At 45.9% G+C, this 16,897-nt stretch overlaps 1 protein-coding gene across 1 annotated transcript in view; it reads left to right on the top strand.

The window, feature by feature from the left end:
* ARK2C (arkadia (RNF111) C-terminal like ring finger ubiquitin ligase 2C) overlaps positions 1 to 16,897 on the top strand; it is a 217,173-nt gene that overhangs the window by 153,743 nt on the left and 46,533 nt on the right. Inside the window, exon 3 of the mRNA XM_089662526.1 lies at positions 6,165 to 6,284. Within this exon, the coding sequence (XP_089518652.1) occupies positions 6,165 to 6,284 (120 nt within the window). The remainder of the gene's footprint in view (positions 1 to 6,164; positions 6,285 to 16,897) is intronic.

A 16,897-nucleotide genomic window follows, 5' to 3' on the forward strand; every position in this document is an offset into this window, starting at 1 on the left:
CTATGGAGGAGCAGTATTGTCACCCAGAGCAGGAAGGGCTTTTTTTTAGGCTTACAGGACACCTCCCCCTGTTCTCAGGTCCATAACATAAGGGTGAGATGTTCTGTAGTCCATAGAGATAGCTAGGAACAATGTAACTGAAAAGAGAGCAGCGCAGGAGGAGAGTGCAGGAAGTTATCAGCCCACAAGATTTTTTTTTAACAGGATCAACAGGTACTTTTTGAACTTATCCAAGTGATGGAGCAAAAAGACTATAAGCAATATATTTAGGAGACCAAAGGGAACAAATAAGAGCAGTTCTTTGTTGGGGTTTACATTTTCCTTGACGAAAACTTTAAGGAAGATTTCAGGTCATAGGAAATAAAGGAATTCATACTGGTCCGATGTCTACCTAGATCAGGGCAATCCTCGAGGCTTTGGAAGAGATCAAGTTTTAATATCTCATACCCTGAAGGCGAGGAAAAGAGAGCGGTTTCTTCATTACGTGAAAGGCAATAATAGTTTAATGGAGGGTTTTAAAGTGCTGTTTCCTTAGAATTTTAGACTAAGCTGACATCGGACAGCAGAGGACAATACGTCATGGAGGATAGTCTGAGTGTCTGAAGATGTCTTTCTATCCAGCATTAAGCATAAACTAGTAGATTTTTTTAACATGAAGGCCCCTTTCAGACTGGTTGGTTTTGGTGAGTTACTGCATATTGATGTGCGGTATTGTGTGCATTATTGAGCTTTGCGTTGGAAGCAGGGGCGGACTGACAACTCATGGGGCCCCCGGGCAATAGGGGATCATGGGGCCCCTGTGTCCTTGCCCAAACTCAAAAAAGCCTATGAAAAAGGTACCAGGGGCATCTCATGGGGCCCCCTACTGACCCCGGGCCCTCTGGCAGTGCCCGAGTTTCCAAATGGTCAGTCCGCCCCTGGTTGGAAGCCCATTTAGTTAGATCTTGGCATTGTGGTGCAGCATGGGTCTGCTGCATTGGAATAACATGCGGTAAATCATGTGTTACCACAACCACTCAACACATAGGCTTGAAGCAGGGGTGGACTGACAACTCATGGCAATAGGGGATTATCGGACCCCTGTGTCCTTGCCCAAACTCAAAAAAGCCTATGAAAAAGATACCAGGGGCATCTCATGGGGCCCCCTACTGACCCTGGGCCCTCGGGCAGTGCCCGACTTTCCAAATGGTCAGTCCATTGGCCAATCAGTGATCACATGATCGGGACCTCGTACAGAGGTTCCGTCTGACGATCTGTGTTCCATTGTGTCCGGAGGACACAGCGGGCACCAGATCGTGGTGCTGGGTGCTCCCAGGGAGTGTGCACAAGCAGGGGGCGGGGAGGCCATTTATAAACGGCCACCCGACCCTGCACTGCCACCTTCCGGCCGTTTATATACAATGGCCACACGGGAGGTGGTTAAAATTATGCACAGTCTTGAGGCACCCCATTCTAAAATGGGGTGCCTCTAGACTATTCATAATTTTAAAAGGGCAACCCAATCTACAATGTGAAAAACTATTCCAATAGTTTTATACAACACAGCAACATCCCCACATGTAGGACACCCAACATTAGAGGGGATTTATTCTTGCAAAGCAAATACACTTTTGCACACTGGTACTGACTAGTATTCCAATGTTTCTCTTTTCCCGCAGTTTTTCTCCATCACTGAGCTAATGTGACCCCAGCACTGATGGAAAAGGGCGGGGGAGGGTCAAACTAGGATGCTGTGCATGCAGCTGACATCCTCCTTATCAACTGATGATCTAAATGGTTGTCAAGAATCCGGCAGCTAGAAGGTTGTATGGTGGACAATGAAAGCATGTGGCTTTGTGTAACTAATAGGCAGGCTTGTTCCACCCACTGGCTTGTATACAAGTTTTGGGCAATTTCAAGACATTTTGCCAAGGCACCCCTGAAGAAACCTCAAGGCACCCAGGGTGCCTGGGCACCAGGGGCGGACTGACTATTTGGAAACTCTGGCACTGCCAGAGGGTCCGGGGTCAGTAGGGGGCCCCATGAGATGCCCCTGGTACCTTTTTCATAGGCTTTTTTGAGTTTGGGCAAGGACACAGGGGCCCCATCATCCCCTATTGCCCGGGGGCCCCATGAGTTGTCAGTCCGCCCCTGCTGGGCACCCTGGTTGAGAAAGGCTGATGTATGGGATTAGGGTATGCTGCAATCAGTTCTACGAAAAAAAGGGCTGAGGCTGTCCAAGTGGACGAAGCATCAATCACTTTATACAGCTCCATAATGCAATAGGGAAAAGAAAAATTAGGAAGGTGAACCAAGTTTCCATTTTTTCCGTTTCCTTTCTTTACATCTGAATGTATCTACAAAGTTACCTATGCAGATACATACAAAGTAGATTTGTACTGGATATATCTTACTTTGTGGGTTTTCAGCACCTCCTGATAACTTTGTGCATAGTGAAAAGATATTTCGGATATGAATGGCATTATACCTTGTGTGGTGTACTTGAAAATCTTTCCTTTTTAACTCAGTGGGGGGTATGGGGAACAGAAAGTCAAATGAAAAATGTATTGAAAAGATTATAATCCACATGAACCTTTCTCATCCTTTTCAACACGGATGAACTCTTGGAAACAATTTTCAGGTGTCAAGAAATCCTTACCAGTAATTGCTATATCTACAGCTCACGGTACATTAGCATGAACGATAAGATGAGATATAAGTAAAAAAAAAAAGAAATAAGGCATGCAACATACCTTGTGTATTTGACACCCACTCTGTATTATACAACCAATATATTCATGACTATTGCACCAGAGATAGGCTCGTCCACTTCCCCATTACCACCATTACCGTTCCGCACCAACCCCCTTCCCCTTAACCAATTATACTAACAAAAGACATAACACCAATTTTGGAGTAAATGGCCAACATGGCCTTTTATTAACAACTCAAGTTACAATACACCAACCATTCCTTATAACAGAAACCCACAGAATTGTTGTTGGTTTTCGAAGGCACCCCAAAATGATCCGAAATGCACCTGCGGACAACCATATACACTAGGCCTCCAGCAGCAACCAACCAGCTCGGAGACAACCATACCGTCCGCAGTGCAGCACCACCACCTTCCAGTTAAACCTTGGTTAACTGGGAATGTCCCCGGGCATCCCATACCACGGATGGGTCCCACACCATTGTTGTTTACCTTCCAAAGAAGAACCGCCTCCAAAGACCAACAACTGCCCATGAACCAACATAATCCCCCCCTCTACCTGGAGGGACCCAAAACTCACCCAAACAGGGAGGGCGGGAGGGAAGCTCACACTCTTGCCGTCCAGCTAACTGACGCCCCCTCACAGAACCTCCCACCCTAAGGTACAGCAAAACCCCACCTACACCAACCTCTACCAATCAGCTACCCCCCACTAACAATAACAAATCCCCCTGGAGCTACCTTAACCCTTTCTGCTCTTCCTTCCCCCACTCTGGGCCTAGTCATGTATGCCCTGCGCTATTTCTTCTTTATTTCGCTACGGGCATTTCTGTAATATAAATGAATTTAAATAAACAATAAGAAAAGCCAGAAAGGAAACGCAGAGTTTAGTGCTCGCTTATGCTGCGTTCACACTTGAGCGATTTGTAGCTTGAAGCTCCAAGCTCCAACAATGCTCAAGCTTGAAAGATCCATTGTTCTCCATGGTGCCTGTTTGCAAGATCAGGTGTGAACAGGCACCACAGAGACATTTTTTTTTAAGTTTGAGTGTTTTTGGAGCTTCGAGTTTCAAGCTACAAATCGCTCAGGTGTGAATTTAGCCTTACATTGGTGGTCGATGAAGTTTATCCTGAACAAATGTCAGCCTTTACACTGGTAGTCAGTGGGAAAAGACTGTTTTACATTGGAGGTCAATGGAAGATAAACCCCTTTACACTTGTGGCTATTGAGAAGAATGCTCCTTACATTGGTGCTCAGTAGAAAAGGGCTCCATTACACTGGTGGTTAGTGTGAGAAGGTCCTCAGGACACTGGTGGTCATTGAGAAGAATGTTCCTTACATTTCTGCTCAGTACAGAAGGACCCCATTACTCTGGTGGTCATATAGAATAATGCTCCTTACATTGATGCTCAATAGAAATGGGCCCCATTACTCTAGTGCTAAGTAGGGAAAGGGAGCTGTTACACTAGTGACCATTGAGAAGAAAGCTGCTTACACTGGTGGTCATTGAGAGGAATGCTTCCTACACTAGTGGTCAGTGGAGAAGGACCCCATTACACTGGTGGTCATTGAGAATATTTGCTCCTTACATTGGTGGTCAGTCGAGAAGGGCCCCATTACACTGGTGGTGATTGAAAAGAATGAGCTTTACATTGGTTGTCTGTAGAGCAAGGTCCCATTACACTGGTGGTCATTGAGAAGAATGCTCCTTACACTGGTGGTCAGTGGAGAAGGACCCCATTACACTTGTGGTCATTGAGAATAATGTTGCTTACATTGGTGGTCAATAGTGAAGGGCCCCATTACACTGGTGGTTATTGAGATGAAATCTGCTTACACTGATAGTCACTGAAAAGAATGCTACTTTCATTGGTGGACAGTGGAGAAGGACTCCATTACACAGGTGGTCATTAAGGAGAATGCTTCTTACACTGGTGATCAGTCGAGAAAGGTCTCAGCACACTGGTGGTCAGTGCAAGAAGAGCCCCATAACATTGGTGGTCATTGGGAAGAATGCTACATACATTGGTGATTAAAGCCAGAAAGGAAATGCACCAATGTAGTGCTCTCTTATGTTGGTGGTCGATGATGTGATTCTTACACCAAATGCTCCTTTACAATGGTAGTCAGTGGGAAAAAGACCTCCTTGCATTGGTGGTTATTATCAGCCAAACGCTCCTTTGCACTGGTAGTCAGTGGGAAAAGACCACTTTACATTGGTGCTTAGTTGAAAAGAGCTCAATTACACTGGTGGTAAGTGCAAGAAGATCTCCATTACACTGGCGGTCATTGAGAAGAATGCTCCTTACATTGGTGGTCAGTAAAGAAGGACCCCATTACATTAGTGGTTATTGAGAAGAAATCGGCTTACACTGGTAGTCTATGAGAAGAGTGCTCCTTTCATTAGTGGTCAGTGGAGAAGGACCCCATTACACTGGTGGTCATTGAGAAGGATTCTCCTTACATTGCAAGAAAAGTGCAAGAAAAGCCCCATAACATTAGTGGCTATTGAGCAGAATGCTCCTTACATTGGTGCTCAATAGAAAGGGACCCCATTACCCTGGTGGTTAGTGCAAGAAGGTCCCCATTACACTGGTGTTCATTGAGAAGAAAGCTTCTTACATTGATGCACACTCGAGAACAGGGGTGGACTGACCATTTGGAAACTAGGGCACTGCCCGAAGGCCCGGGGTCAGTAGGGGGCCCCATGAGATGCCCCTGGTACCTTTTTCATAGGCTTTTTTGAGTTTGGGCAAGGACACAGGGGCCCCATGATCCCCTATTGCCCGGGGGCTCCATGAGTTGTCAGTCCGCCCCTGCTCGAGAAGGGTCCCATTATACTGGTGTTCATTAAGAAGAAGGCTCCTTACACTGGTGGTCACTCGAGAAGGCCCCCATTACACTGATGGTCATTGAGAAGAATGATACATTGGTGGTCTGTAGAAACAGCTCCCATTACACAACTGAGCCCATAACATTGGTGGTCATTGGGAAGAATGCTCCTGACATTGATGATCAGTTAAGTAACTCCCAATTACACTGGTGGTTATTAGGGCAGAATGCTTGTTACAGTGGTGATCATTGTGAAGAATGCTCCCTACATAGATGGTCAGTGGAGATGGGCCCCTCTACACTGGTGCTCAATGAAAAGAATGTTCCTTACACTGGTGATCTATGTAAAGAATGCCCCCTTACAAATAGCTTAAAAGATCATTGGTAATTGCTGTCAGAGGTCACATATCTGAGAGGCAGAAATTACATATAGCTCAAGGAACTCCTATTAAACTCTGAAGGAACCCAAGTTGAGAAAGGCTGATCTAACTGAATGAAAAGAACTGCAATGAGTGTTACATCATCAATAAAACTGATGTCTATGTGGCCTGTATAACAGTGTGTTTGAATTTGAATATTGCATTAAGTCTTTTTTTTCTATACCTATGTGCATTCTCTGATAGTTTGTTTTGTTCCGTAGGCGGACTCAGGAGCGAATGTCTGTCCATCCGCATCGGTTACGTCCAGGCTTCGAGTTCAACCCACAAGTGCAGATGCCACAACCTTTGGGGTCCCGGTACTTGGCCGAAGGGACAGACTGGTAAATATACTTTATACTTCAGATCCGTATTTGTTGCAGTGGTTAAAGTTAGAAAGGAGTGCTGTGTTATGATTTCTATAGTAGCTGCACATCATATGTTTATGACATCAATTTTTGACACATATGGATAGCGCAAAAGTCCTTTTTTAACCACTTCTCATCCAATGTAAATATTAAAATGTCCTCACAGCAAGTGGTTAATACCAGAATCATGACTGCAACTGCAGCCGTGATCCCGGTGTTGTTTATTCACCTGACGATTGGCTGTCAAGTAAAAGGGATACAGGTGGATTTACAGCCACTCAATCTTCTTTACAACACTGGAAAGGACCCCCAACACCACCACTGCCCATGGTGGTTCCCAGGCTATTTTGTTCATCCAAAGAGCCCGGGACCACAGTAAATGGTTGGGAAGGCTTCTTGCAGAAGAGATGGAGGAACAATAATAATAATAACACAACCATCAGTCCCTCCCCTCATGCCATTGTACAAGGTGTAATCCTAGAATCCTAGACTCCCATCTGCTCTTTCAGCCCCATATCCAATCCCTGTCCTAATCTTGTAGACTTCACCTCCTCAACATCTCCAAGATACGCCCTTTCCTAACCTCAGAAACCACTAAGCAACTTATTCACTCCCTTGTTATATCTTGGCTACTGTAACTCCCTCCTCGTTGGCCTATCTCATCGCAGGCTATCCCCTCTTCAGTCTATCATGAATGCTGCTGCCAGACTCATCCACCTTACTAACCGTTCTGTATCTGCCACCCCTCTCTGCCAATCCCTCCACTGGCCTCCACTCAGTGTCCTCCACCCCTCTCTGGCAATCCCTCCACTGGCCTCCACTCAGTGTCCTCCACCCCTCTCTGCCAATCCCTCCACTGGCCTCCACTCAGTGTCCTCCACCCCTCTCTGCCAATCCCTCCACTGGCCTCCACTCAGTGTCCTCCACCCCTCTCTGCCAATCCCTCCACTGGCCTCCATTCAGTGTCCTCCACACCTCTCTGCCAATCCCTCCACTGGCTTCCCATTGCCCAACGGATAAAATTCAAAACATTAACAATAACGTATAAAGCCATTTAGAACTCTGCCCCAAATTACATCAGCAATCTTGTCTACAAATATACCTCCTGCTCTCTAGCTTCCTTGTCTCCTCCTCCCATGCTCATCTCCAGAACTTCTCCAGAGCTTCCCCCATCCTCTGAAACTCTCTACCCCAATCTATCAGACTATCGCTTACTCTGCTCACTTTTAGGCAATCTCTGAAAACCTATCTCTTCAGGGAAGCCTATCCTGCCCTCAGCTAATAATGGAATCTTCTATTCCTTCTACCAGTCCATCCCCCACAGTTATTACCTTTTGTACCACTAGCCCCTCCCCCTTAGATTGTAAGCTCCAAGGAGCAGGGCCCTCCTAACTCTCTTGTATTGAACTGTATTGTTGCTGTATTGTCTCCCTTTATATTGTAAAGCGCTGAGCAAACTGTTGCCGCCATATAAATCCTGTATAATAATAATCCCTTCCCCAATCTCCTCTGTGATGAATTAAGCTGGAAGTGACGGGGAGCCCATCACTGCAGGTTTCAGAGCTAACATTCCCTGGTTTTTACAGCCAGGCAATCAGCTAATCAAGCATGATCTGAGTTTGATCAGCTGCTTTGAAGGGCAGAGGAGACATCAGGATTTAATAGACCCCTGATGTCCCCAAAAAGTGTACCTGCCACCTGCCCAAAGGTATCACTAGGGGGCTTGTTCACCCCTTTGATAGCAATAACGATACATTTGTAAAAAAAAAATGTAAAAACAATACATAATAATAAAAACAATAAAAAAAAATGTAAAAGCACCTCTGTCCCCCCCCCCCCCCCCCCCCCCGTGCAGACACGCAAATGCAAACACTTGCGAAAGCATATGTAAATAGGTATTGCCACGAATGTCAAGAGTGACAGCAATAATTCTAGAGCCATAATAACAATTAACTGATAACCTATAAAGGCTTTAATAGAGTCACCTATGGATAGTTTTAGGTACTTTAGTTTGTTACCATTTCATGGGCCTGTGCAATTTTAAAGTGTTACTAAACCCACAACAGTACAATCAGTCTGTAGATGCAGTAAAGCATGCTTGTTATACTCACTGTGGAACCTAAGAGGTTAACCCTCTGCATTGCGTAAAAAGGCTGTTTGATCCTGTCTTCTCTGATCCTCAACTTCTTTTACTGTCCCCAATCCATCTGCCATAGTACAAAGCAGCAGTGGCAAGTCTACAAACACTCTGTTTGGGTCTATTCCTAGAGAGTTTTTTTGGGAGGGTAAGTGATTGTATCGGCACAGGGCCAATCAGCGCTGTCCAGGCAGAGGGTCAGGGGTCATGCAGCCTCATAGGACAGTCAGAGGGGAATGAAAACTCTTCCTACAAGATTAACCAATGCCCAGCTGGACACTGATAGAAGTCACAAGGCTGCTATGTATTGCTAATGAGAAAAGATATTTAACAGCCAATCAGCACTGTCTAGACAGAGGGTCCAGTGCTTGGCTGCACACTGATAGAAGGCACAAGACTGCTCTAACTGCTAATGAGAAAAGGTATTTAACAGTTTTATGTTTACTAAAATAATTGCATTTCCATGTTCACTGTACTGTGGAAGACCAGATATCGTGAATGCAGGGTCCTGGAAGACCAGATATAGTGAATGCGGGGTCCAGGGAGACCAGATATATTAAATGCAGGGTCCAGAGAGACCAGATATAGTGAATGCAGGGTCCGGGGAGATTAGATATAGTGAATGCAGGGTCCGGGGAGACCAGATATAGAGAATGCAGGGTCCAGGGAAACCGGATATAGTGAATGCAGGGTCCGGGGAGACCGGATATAATAAGTGCAGGGTCCAGGAAGACCAGATATAGTGATTGCAGGGTCCGGGAAGACCAGATATAGAGAATGCAGGGTCCAGGGAAACCGGATATAGTGAATGCAGGGTCCGGGGAGACCGGATATAGTGAATGCAGGGTCTGAGGAGACCAGATATAGTGAATGCAGGGTCCGGGGAGACCGGATTTAGTGAATGCAGGGTCCGGGGAGACCGGATATAGTGAATGCAGGGTCTGAGGAGACCAGATATAGTGAATGCAGGATCCGGGGTAGACCAGATATAGTGAATGCAGGGTCCAGGGCAGAGCGGATATAGTGAATGCAGGGTCCAAGGAGACCAGATATAGCGAATGCAGGGTCCGGGGGAGAGCAGATATAGTGAATGCGGGGCCCGGGGAGAGCAGATATAGCGAATGCAGGGTCCGGGGGAGAGCAGATATAGGGAATGCAGGGTCCGGGGGAGAGCGGATATAGCGAATGCAGGGTCCGTCGAGACCAGATATAGTGAATGCGGGGTCCGGGGAGACCAGATATAGTGAATGCGGGGTCCGGGGAGAGCAGATATAGTGAATGCAGGGTCCGGGGGAGAGCGGATATAGTGAATGCAGGGTCCGGGGGAGAGCGGATATAGTGAATGCAGGGTCCAGGGGAGACCGGATATAGTGAATGCAGGGTCCGGGGAGACCAGATACAGTGAAAGCAGGGTCCGGGGAGACCAGATATAGTGAATGCAGTTTCCGGGGGAGAGGATATAGTGAATGCAGGGTCCGGGGGAGAGCGGATATAGTGAATGCAGGGTCCAGGGGAGAGTGGATATAGTAAATGCAGGGTCTGGGGAGAGCGGATATAGTGAATGCAGGGTCCGGGGAGAGCGGATATAGAGAATGCGGGGTCCGGGGAGAGCGGATATAGTGAATGCGGGATCCGGGGAGACCGGATATAGTGAATGCGGGGTCCGGGGAGAGTGGATATAGTGAATGCAGGGTCCTGGGAGACCGGATATAAAATTAAATGTTATCTATTTTTTTGAGGCAACATCATGTTTTATATTTTATTTAAAAACTAGGTATTGTGTTTGCGTGCACTAAAATTCATTTAACTGTACTCTTTTTCCTGAAAATTAGCATTTGACAAATATTATGCAACCTAAAAAAGTGCCATTTTATTCTTCAGGTCCTTTGCTTTAAAAAAATTTAATATCTGGGGGTTCAAAATAATATTTTAGCAAAAAATGCTGATTTTAACATGTATGTGAAAAAAATCTGAAAATGACCCCGGACAGGTTGTGGTTAAACTTTATATTGACATGGTTATTTACAGAAAATGAACTCTTTAGGGTATTTTTTTTCTGAAAAGAAAAAAAAAACTTGAAAAGACTATACATTCCCTTTTAGTAATGCTTTTGATTTTAACATTTTGGATGATTTAGCAAAACACCTAATTGGTTACCCAGTCATAAACGGGCTCATTAACATGGTGCGCAGGGAGGCAGTAGCTCGGGAAGGTACAGTAGATGTATGTGTTCTGTACGACATTAAGCCTTTAGCTTCTGTTATAAAACAGATGGAGTTTCCGTTTCAAACATGATTTACTGGCACCAGCTGCTCTCGAGCTTCCCTTCGCCATGTGTTTACCGTAACAATAGAAGAATTTCTATAACAATCACTTTTTCAAAACTTAGCACGACTTCTCTGCCTGTCTACTGAACTCCAAACTTTGGGAACCCTGGCTCAGCTCTGTCTTTTTTTTTTTTTTTTTAATTTAAAGCGGAACTCCGGGCAGAAATGAAATAAGGCCAAAGACCGCACTTATGTATTCATAAAAAAAAAAGGCATATCGGGGCAAATAAAGTATAGAAAAATACCTGTTGGTCTACCAGAAATCCAAGGAGCTCTTACTTCCTGTCTGGCTTGACAAATCGGTACCTTTATGAATACAGGTATACCTTGGTTTACGAATTTAATGCGTTCTGCGGGACTTTTCGTATCGTGAAAAATTCATAAACCGAAAGGAATGCACTGAAAACCAATTAAAAAAGTCAAAAGCTGTTAGGTGCCGCCTGGCAGTGTCTCTAGCAGCCCACAGCACAGATTTCCTCAGGGCGCGGGGTCTAAGTCCCAGCCTTCTATTCACCAGGGCCCCTGATGGTGGGGATGGACTTGGTGCAGACTGGAAGCAGGTCGCGACCCCTGAGTGCGTCCAGCTGTGGTAGAGAGTACGGGCAGGGGAGTGCAGGAACGGAGTCTGATGGGAAGAGGCAGGCAGACTTACTAAAGGTGATCCGTGCGGGATGGATCGTCAGGTGAAGTAAGCGTAGTCAGACAGGCCGGGTCGGTATCGTGCGGGCAGCGTGGTACAGGAGGAGCAAGCAGAGAATGGTCGGGGTCACGAGCCAGGTTCAGCAGGTAGCGGGCAGCGCAGTACCAGGGATCACGCAAAAGAATAGTCAGGCAAGCCGGGGGTTAATCAGGAGATTAGCATGATCAGGAACAAGCAGAGGTCGGCAACGGATAACACAGGAACGCAAATCAGGAACAGAACAGGTAAGACCAAACGGCAACTTGACATACCTGTTCCAGGTTTAAACAGCCCGCCCTGCGCTGTAATTGGTGCTGGGCGCGTGTCCGCGATCGTGAGTGCGCATGCGTGAACACCGCCGCCGCCGTGCACGCCCAGATCCCGTCGCTCGTCCGCTAGTGAGGACTGGTGTTCTGCGCATATGCCGCCCGGCGCGACGCTGCAGAGCACCAGTGTCCTGACAAAAGCCCTCAATTTTCTTCTCTGAAGCCTCAGCTGCTAAGAATGAATGAACAAGAATAGCCCTGTGCAGAGCTTCCCGGTCATTCATAAACTGAAGCATAGTAAACACAGTTTACTATGCCTTTACCATGCCTCAGTAAACTGAACAGAGTCAGTGATCGGTACGAATCACTATTTTTGGTAATTTATATGGAGCGGTCATTTTTACCCTCAATTTACGAGTATCTATGATCAAAATTTAAATCATATACAGGTGCAGGGGTGGACTGAAAACTCATGGGGCCCCCGGGCAATAGGGTATCATGGGGCCCCTGTGTCCTTGCCCAAACTCAAAAAAGCCTATGAAACAGGTACCAGGGGCATCTCATGGGGCCCCCTACTGACCCTGGGCCCTCGGGCAGTGCCCATGTCTCCAAATGGTCTGTCCGCCCCTGTTCTCGAGTGAGCCTCAATGTAAGAAGCATTCTTCTCAATGAACACCAGTGTAATGGGGACCTTCTTGCACTAACCACGAGTGTAATGGGGTCCAGGGGCGGACTGACAACTCATGGGCCCCCCGGTGAATAGGGGATCATGGGGCCCCTGTGTCCTTGCCCCAACTCAAAAAAGCCTATGAAAAAGGTACCAGGGGCATCTCATGGGGCCCCCTACAGACCCCGGGCCCTCGGGCAATGCCCAAGTTTCCAAATGGTCAGTCCGCCCCTGTACAGGTGTACCTCGGTTTACGAATTTAATTCGTTCTGCGGGACTTTTCGTATTGCGAAAAATTTGTAAACCGAAACACGGTTTCCCATAGGAATGCACTGAAAACCAATTAATCCGTTCCAGAGGTCAGAAAAAAGTTAAAAGAAAGTCTTTTATCTGCTCAAAACTCTTTATAAAGTGTACTTTAACCCCTTGGCGCCGGCTCCTCCCAGCCCTTTAAGGGCTTCAGAAGCTGGGAGGCGGGGCAGGGTTTTAGGGTCATGTGACCACCGCGAATTCACCATCACGGAGGTCACATGATCGGGAAAGGTCCCGATCGAAAGAGGAGATCTGGACCTTTCCGTAAGTACCGGACATGTGTGCTGGGAGCGCACGGGGCACGCACTCTCAGCACGCACTCTCAGCACATATGTTTTTCTTAATTGCACGCAAATGAGTGGCCGATCGGCGTCAAGACCAAGACGCCAGAAGGCCACACATTTGCTTGCGTCCAGTGCCAAGAGGTTAAAGGCAGAAATACTGTACAGGGACATGATTACAAAAAATTTGTAAATGCATTGAAAACCAATTAATCCGTTCCAGAGGTCAGAAATATCTGTTCAAAACTCTTTATAAAGTGCACTTTAAAGGCATAAATACTGTACAGGGACATGATTAAAAATTAATTAGTAAATGCATTGAAAACCAATTAATCCGTTCATTTGCAAAAACAATTTGTAAACCGAGGCATTATTTTTAATGGATTTTCATTTGTAAACCGAAAATTACATTAACGGAGGCGTTCGTAAACCGAGGTACGCCTGTATATTGTATGGGACCGCGCTCTAGACCACTCAAGCGCTTAAAAAGCAAAAACCTTTCAAAGCAGCTGCTGTTCTTTCTGGTATACCCATAAAAATGTATTAATCCTCAAAATTACAACAGCGCTACTTGCACTTGCCCAGCTACCTCTAATCTGTGTCTCGTTCTAAGTAAAAGTGCAACGTGCTAAGAACAGTGCAAATATAATATCATATTATGTAACCAAGCCTTCTATAAAGGGCAAACCAAGTATGTGTATGAGCTTTCCCTTGTATAACCTCTTATCAAAAATACATATATATTCTTAATAAAAAAGTGTCCAGTGCAAACATATACTAACATTTAAAAAATATATATATATCGTGCTAACACCAATTGTTAACTCAAAACACTCTCTAATGTCCCACAAAGTCCAACATATAATGAAACCATCCACCAAAAAATCCTTTTTTTTGTGAATATTAACCGCTTTTCCCCTGCCCTATAGCAGATAATCTGCTACAGGGCGGCAGAAGTGCACAAAATCATGTATATATACACATGATTTCGCACTTCCGGGTAGGGGGAGAGTGCCCTACCCGCGCCGCTATTTGCGGCCTCGGCTGTTAATCACTGGGTCCCGGACGGTGATTAACCGCCGGCAGCCGGTGATCGAGGTACAATACAGTTCTCTTCCCTGTCAGCTCCTGCTCACTGCTTTGCATGGCTCAGGGGATAAAAACATCACAACTTCCTCTCTAATGGAAAAGACCAGGAAATGGCAGGGTCCAATATGGCTGCTGTTTGTTCTGGGTTGCTGATATAACATCAGCCGGAAGATCCTCCCTACGGATTTCGTTATCAATCAGAAACATCTTCGGGATAAAAACATCACAACTTCCTCTCTAGTGGAAAAGACCAGGAAATGGCAGGGTCCAATATGGCTGCTGTTTGTTCCGAGTTGCTGATATAACATCAGCCAGAAGATCCCCCCTACGCATTTCGTTATCAATCTGCAACATCTTCAGGATAAAAACATCACAACTTCCTCTCTAATGGAAAAGACCAGGAAATGTCAGGGTCAAATATGGCTGCTGTTTGTTCCAGCTTGCTGGTGTCAGGAATGGACTTGCCAATAGTGGTGGGACTCACCTGCCTTGTGGGCTGCAGTACCAGGGCTGGCCAGCGGGTGCTCTCAGCAATCAGAGACTCACCCCTGCAGTCAGCCAAAACACCTGAAGCTGATTGCAGGGGTTGTATTTAAGGAATGGACAGACCTGCAGTCTGTGCCTTGGTGTGTGTTTTTCCATGGGCCCCTGTATCTTGTAACCTGCATTCCTGTTCCTGCCTGACTTGTTGCCGACCCTGCCTGATCCTGACCTCTGCTGACTTCTCCTGTCTGATCCCTGGCTTGTGACCCTGACCATTCTCTCCGCCTGCTCCTCCTGTACCTACCTGCCCGATAGTTATCGACCCGGCCTGCCTGACTATGTTGTGCTCTATATGTGTATGTACCTGTGTATCTATATCAGTTTAGGTTTGGGTTTGTTTCACCTTGTTGTATGTATTTGTGTTAGCTTGGGGTTTGGTGCACTGCGTTTATATTTGTATTGTTAGTCTTAATAAATTGTCCTATTTATACTATATCTGAAACCTGCGTTTCCCTGTGTCAGTCCACACACCTCTGGTCATACCCGGAGCTCTGACAGCTGGTATAACATCAGCCGGAAGATCTGCCCTACACGTTTCGTTATCAATCTGCAACATCTTTAGGAGAAAGTTGTAGGAAAGCCCAGCCTTATCTGTTTGCATTTTGGAAAATTCTGCAGATGGACTTATCAAGACAATCTAGTCTCTACTAAATTGCTCTTCAACTTACTGGCCTTGATATATTTAGCAGATTTAGGAAAGAACTTTCAAAGCATAGCAGCTCAGCACCTGACTGTAAAGGGTAGATATGAATTATCCCTATGGAGAAAAAGCTGTTTGCTCCCCTATGTCCTTTTCAGGGCTGATTCCTGAATGGGAGGGTCTCGTCCATTACAACCACCCAGTGTATTTTTTCGTGTTCTAATAAGGAAAGTTACAGGAAGGAGCGTATTTACCAAAAGGCAAACAAGGCATTTGCCTAGGGCGGCATTTTTCAGGGGGGGGAACACCGCCCCCCGGAAGAAAGGACACATGCACCATGGAGACCAGGTGGGATCCAAGAGAGGCTGAGGGCTACTTGATGGTGTATGGAGAGCCTGACTCTCATTCCCGGGGATGTCCGGAGCTGTGAAGGTGAGTGTGTTTCTCTTGTGGGGGAGGTGTGTTAGTGGAAGGATCTCTCAGGTGGGGGGTGGGCAGGCGTGTTGTTGGTCAATGTCAGGTGCAGGGGATTGCCCGACACTTGTGTTGCCTAGGGCAGCACAAAACCATAATACACCACTGGTTACAGGGTCTGCATTCCAATAAAAGTAATTAACCCTTAGGGATTATCTCACCAAAAATAAATTTCCTATTACTACGGAAGCCTAGAATTTAACTTTTAGTGCAGACCTCTGAGAAAATTGGTAAGCCAATCACCAAAGCAGAAAATGATATTTCTGGGGATGTTCTTGTACCCCAACTGTGTACAGGACACCTCCAGGTTGCCATATTGCATATATATGTTTTTGAAAATTACAGCTGCTGCAGATTGAAATTGAAAGGTCATCTTTGATAACATTAAATTACAAAATGGCTTTTATGTCAATTTTTATATTCTATATTATTATTTTTTTCCCAACAGGATTTAAATTCCCCTTTAAAGGAAGTAGGCATGTATAAGTGGGAATGGTTTAAAAATGCTTTTCAGCATGGCAGAAAAGTGAAAATTTGGGGAATATACAGTATGTGTTTTGACCACCAGAATTTTAGCAATGGGATAACCTATTTGTGCAACACACCTCTGCCATGCTAGAAGAAACAGCTCACATTTCTCAAGAGCCTACCAAAGAGACCTGCAGCACTGGCAGGGGCGGACTGACCATTTGGAAACTCGGGCACCGTCCGAGGGCTCGGGGTCAGTAGGGGGCCCCATGAGATGTCTCTGGTACCTTTTTGAGTTTGGGCAAGGACACAGAGGCCCCATGATCCCTTATTGCCCGGGGGCCCCATGAGTTGTCAGTCCGCCCCTGTGCAGCAGCCATGGGGTCTCCCGAAACATGTGCTAACATATTTTAAAAGACTGACAATGTTTTTGATGCTGTAAGAGACTGTTAAAAAGAATTAGGATATATTGAAAGAGACTGCTTGAATGTTGAAAAAGATTTCTGATGCAAAGATTTTCACATATTGTAGGAGACTGAACTGGTTGTATGTTGCAAAACTGCCAATATATGTATATATTATTCCATTTCTCAATTTGTATCTATCTCTATCTACAAGACGGTATCAAAGTGTTTAGAGCAGCAATGGGCAAACTACAGCCCGCGGGCCGTATACGGCCCGGCGGACCTTTTAATCCGGCCCGCGG

This window comes from Staurois parvus, unplaced genomic scaffold (genome assembly GCF_062004578.1).
Source record: "Staurois parvus isolate SC_StPar_1 unplaced genomic scaffold, SC_StPar_1.0 ptg001489l, whole genome shotgun sequence".
NCBI lineage: Eukaryota > Metazoa > Chordata > Amphibia > Anura > Ranidae > Staurois > Staurois parvus.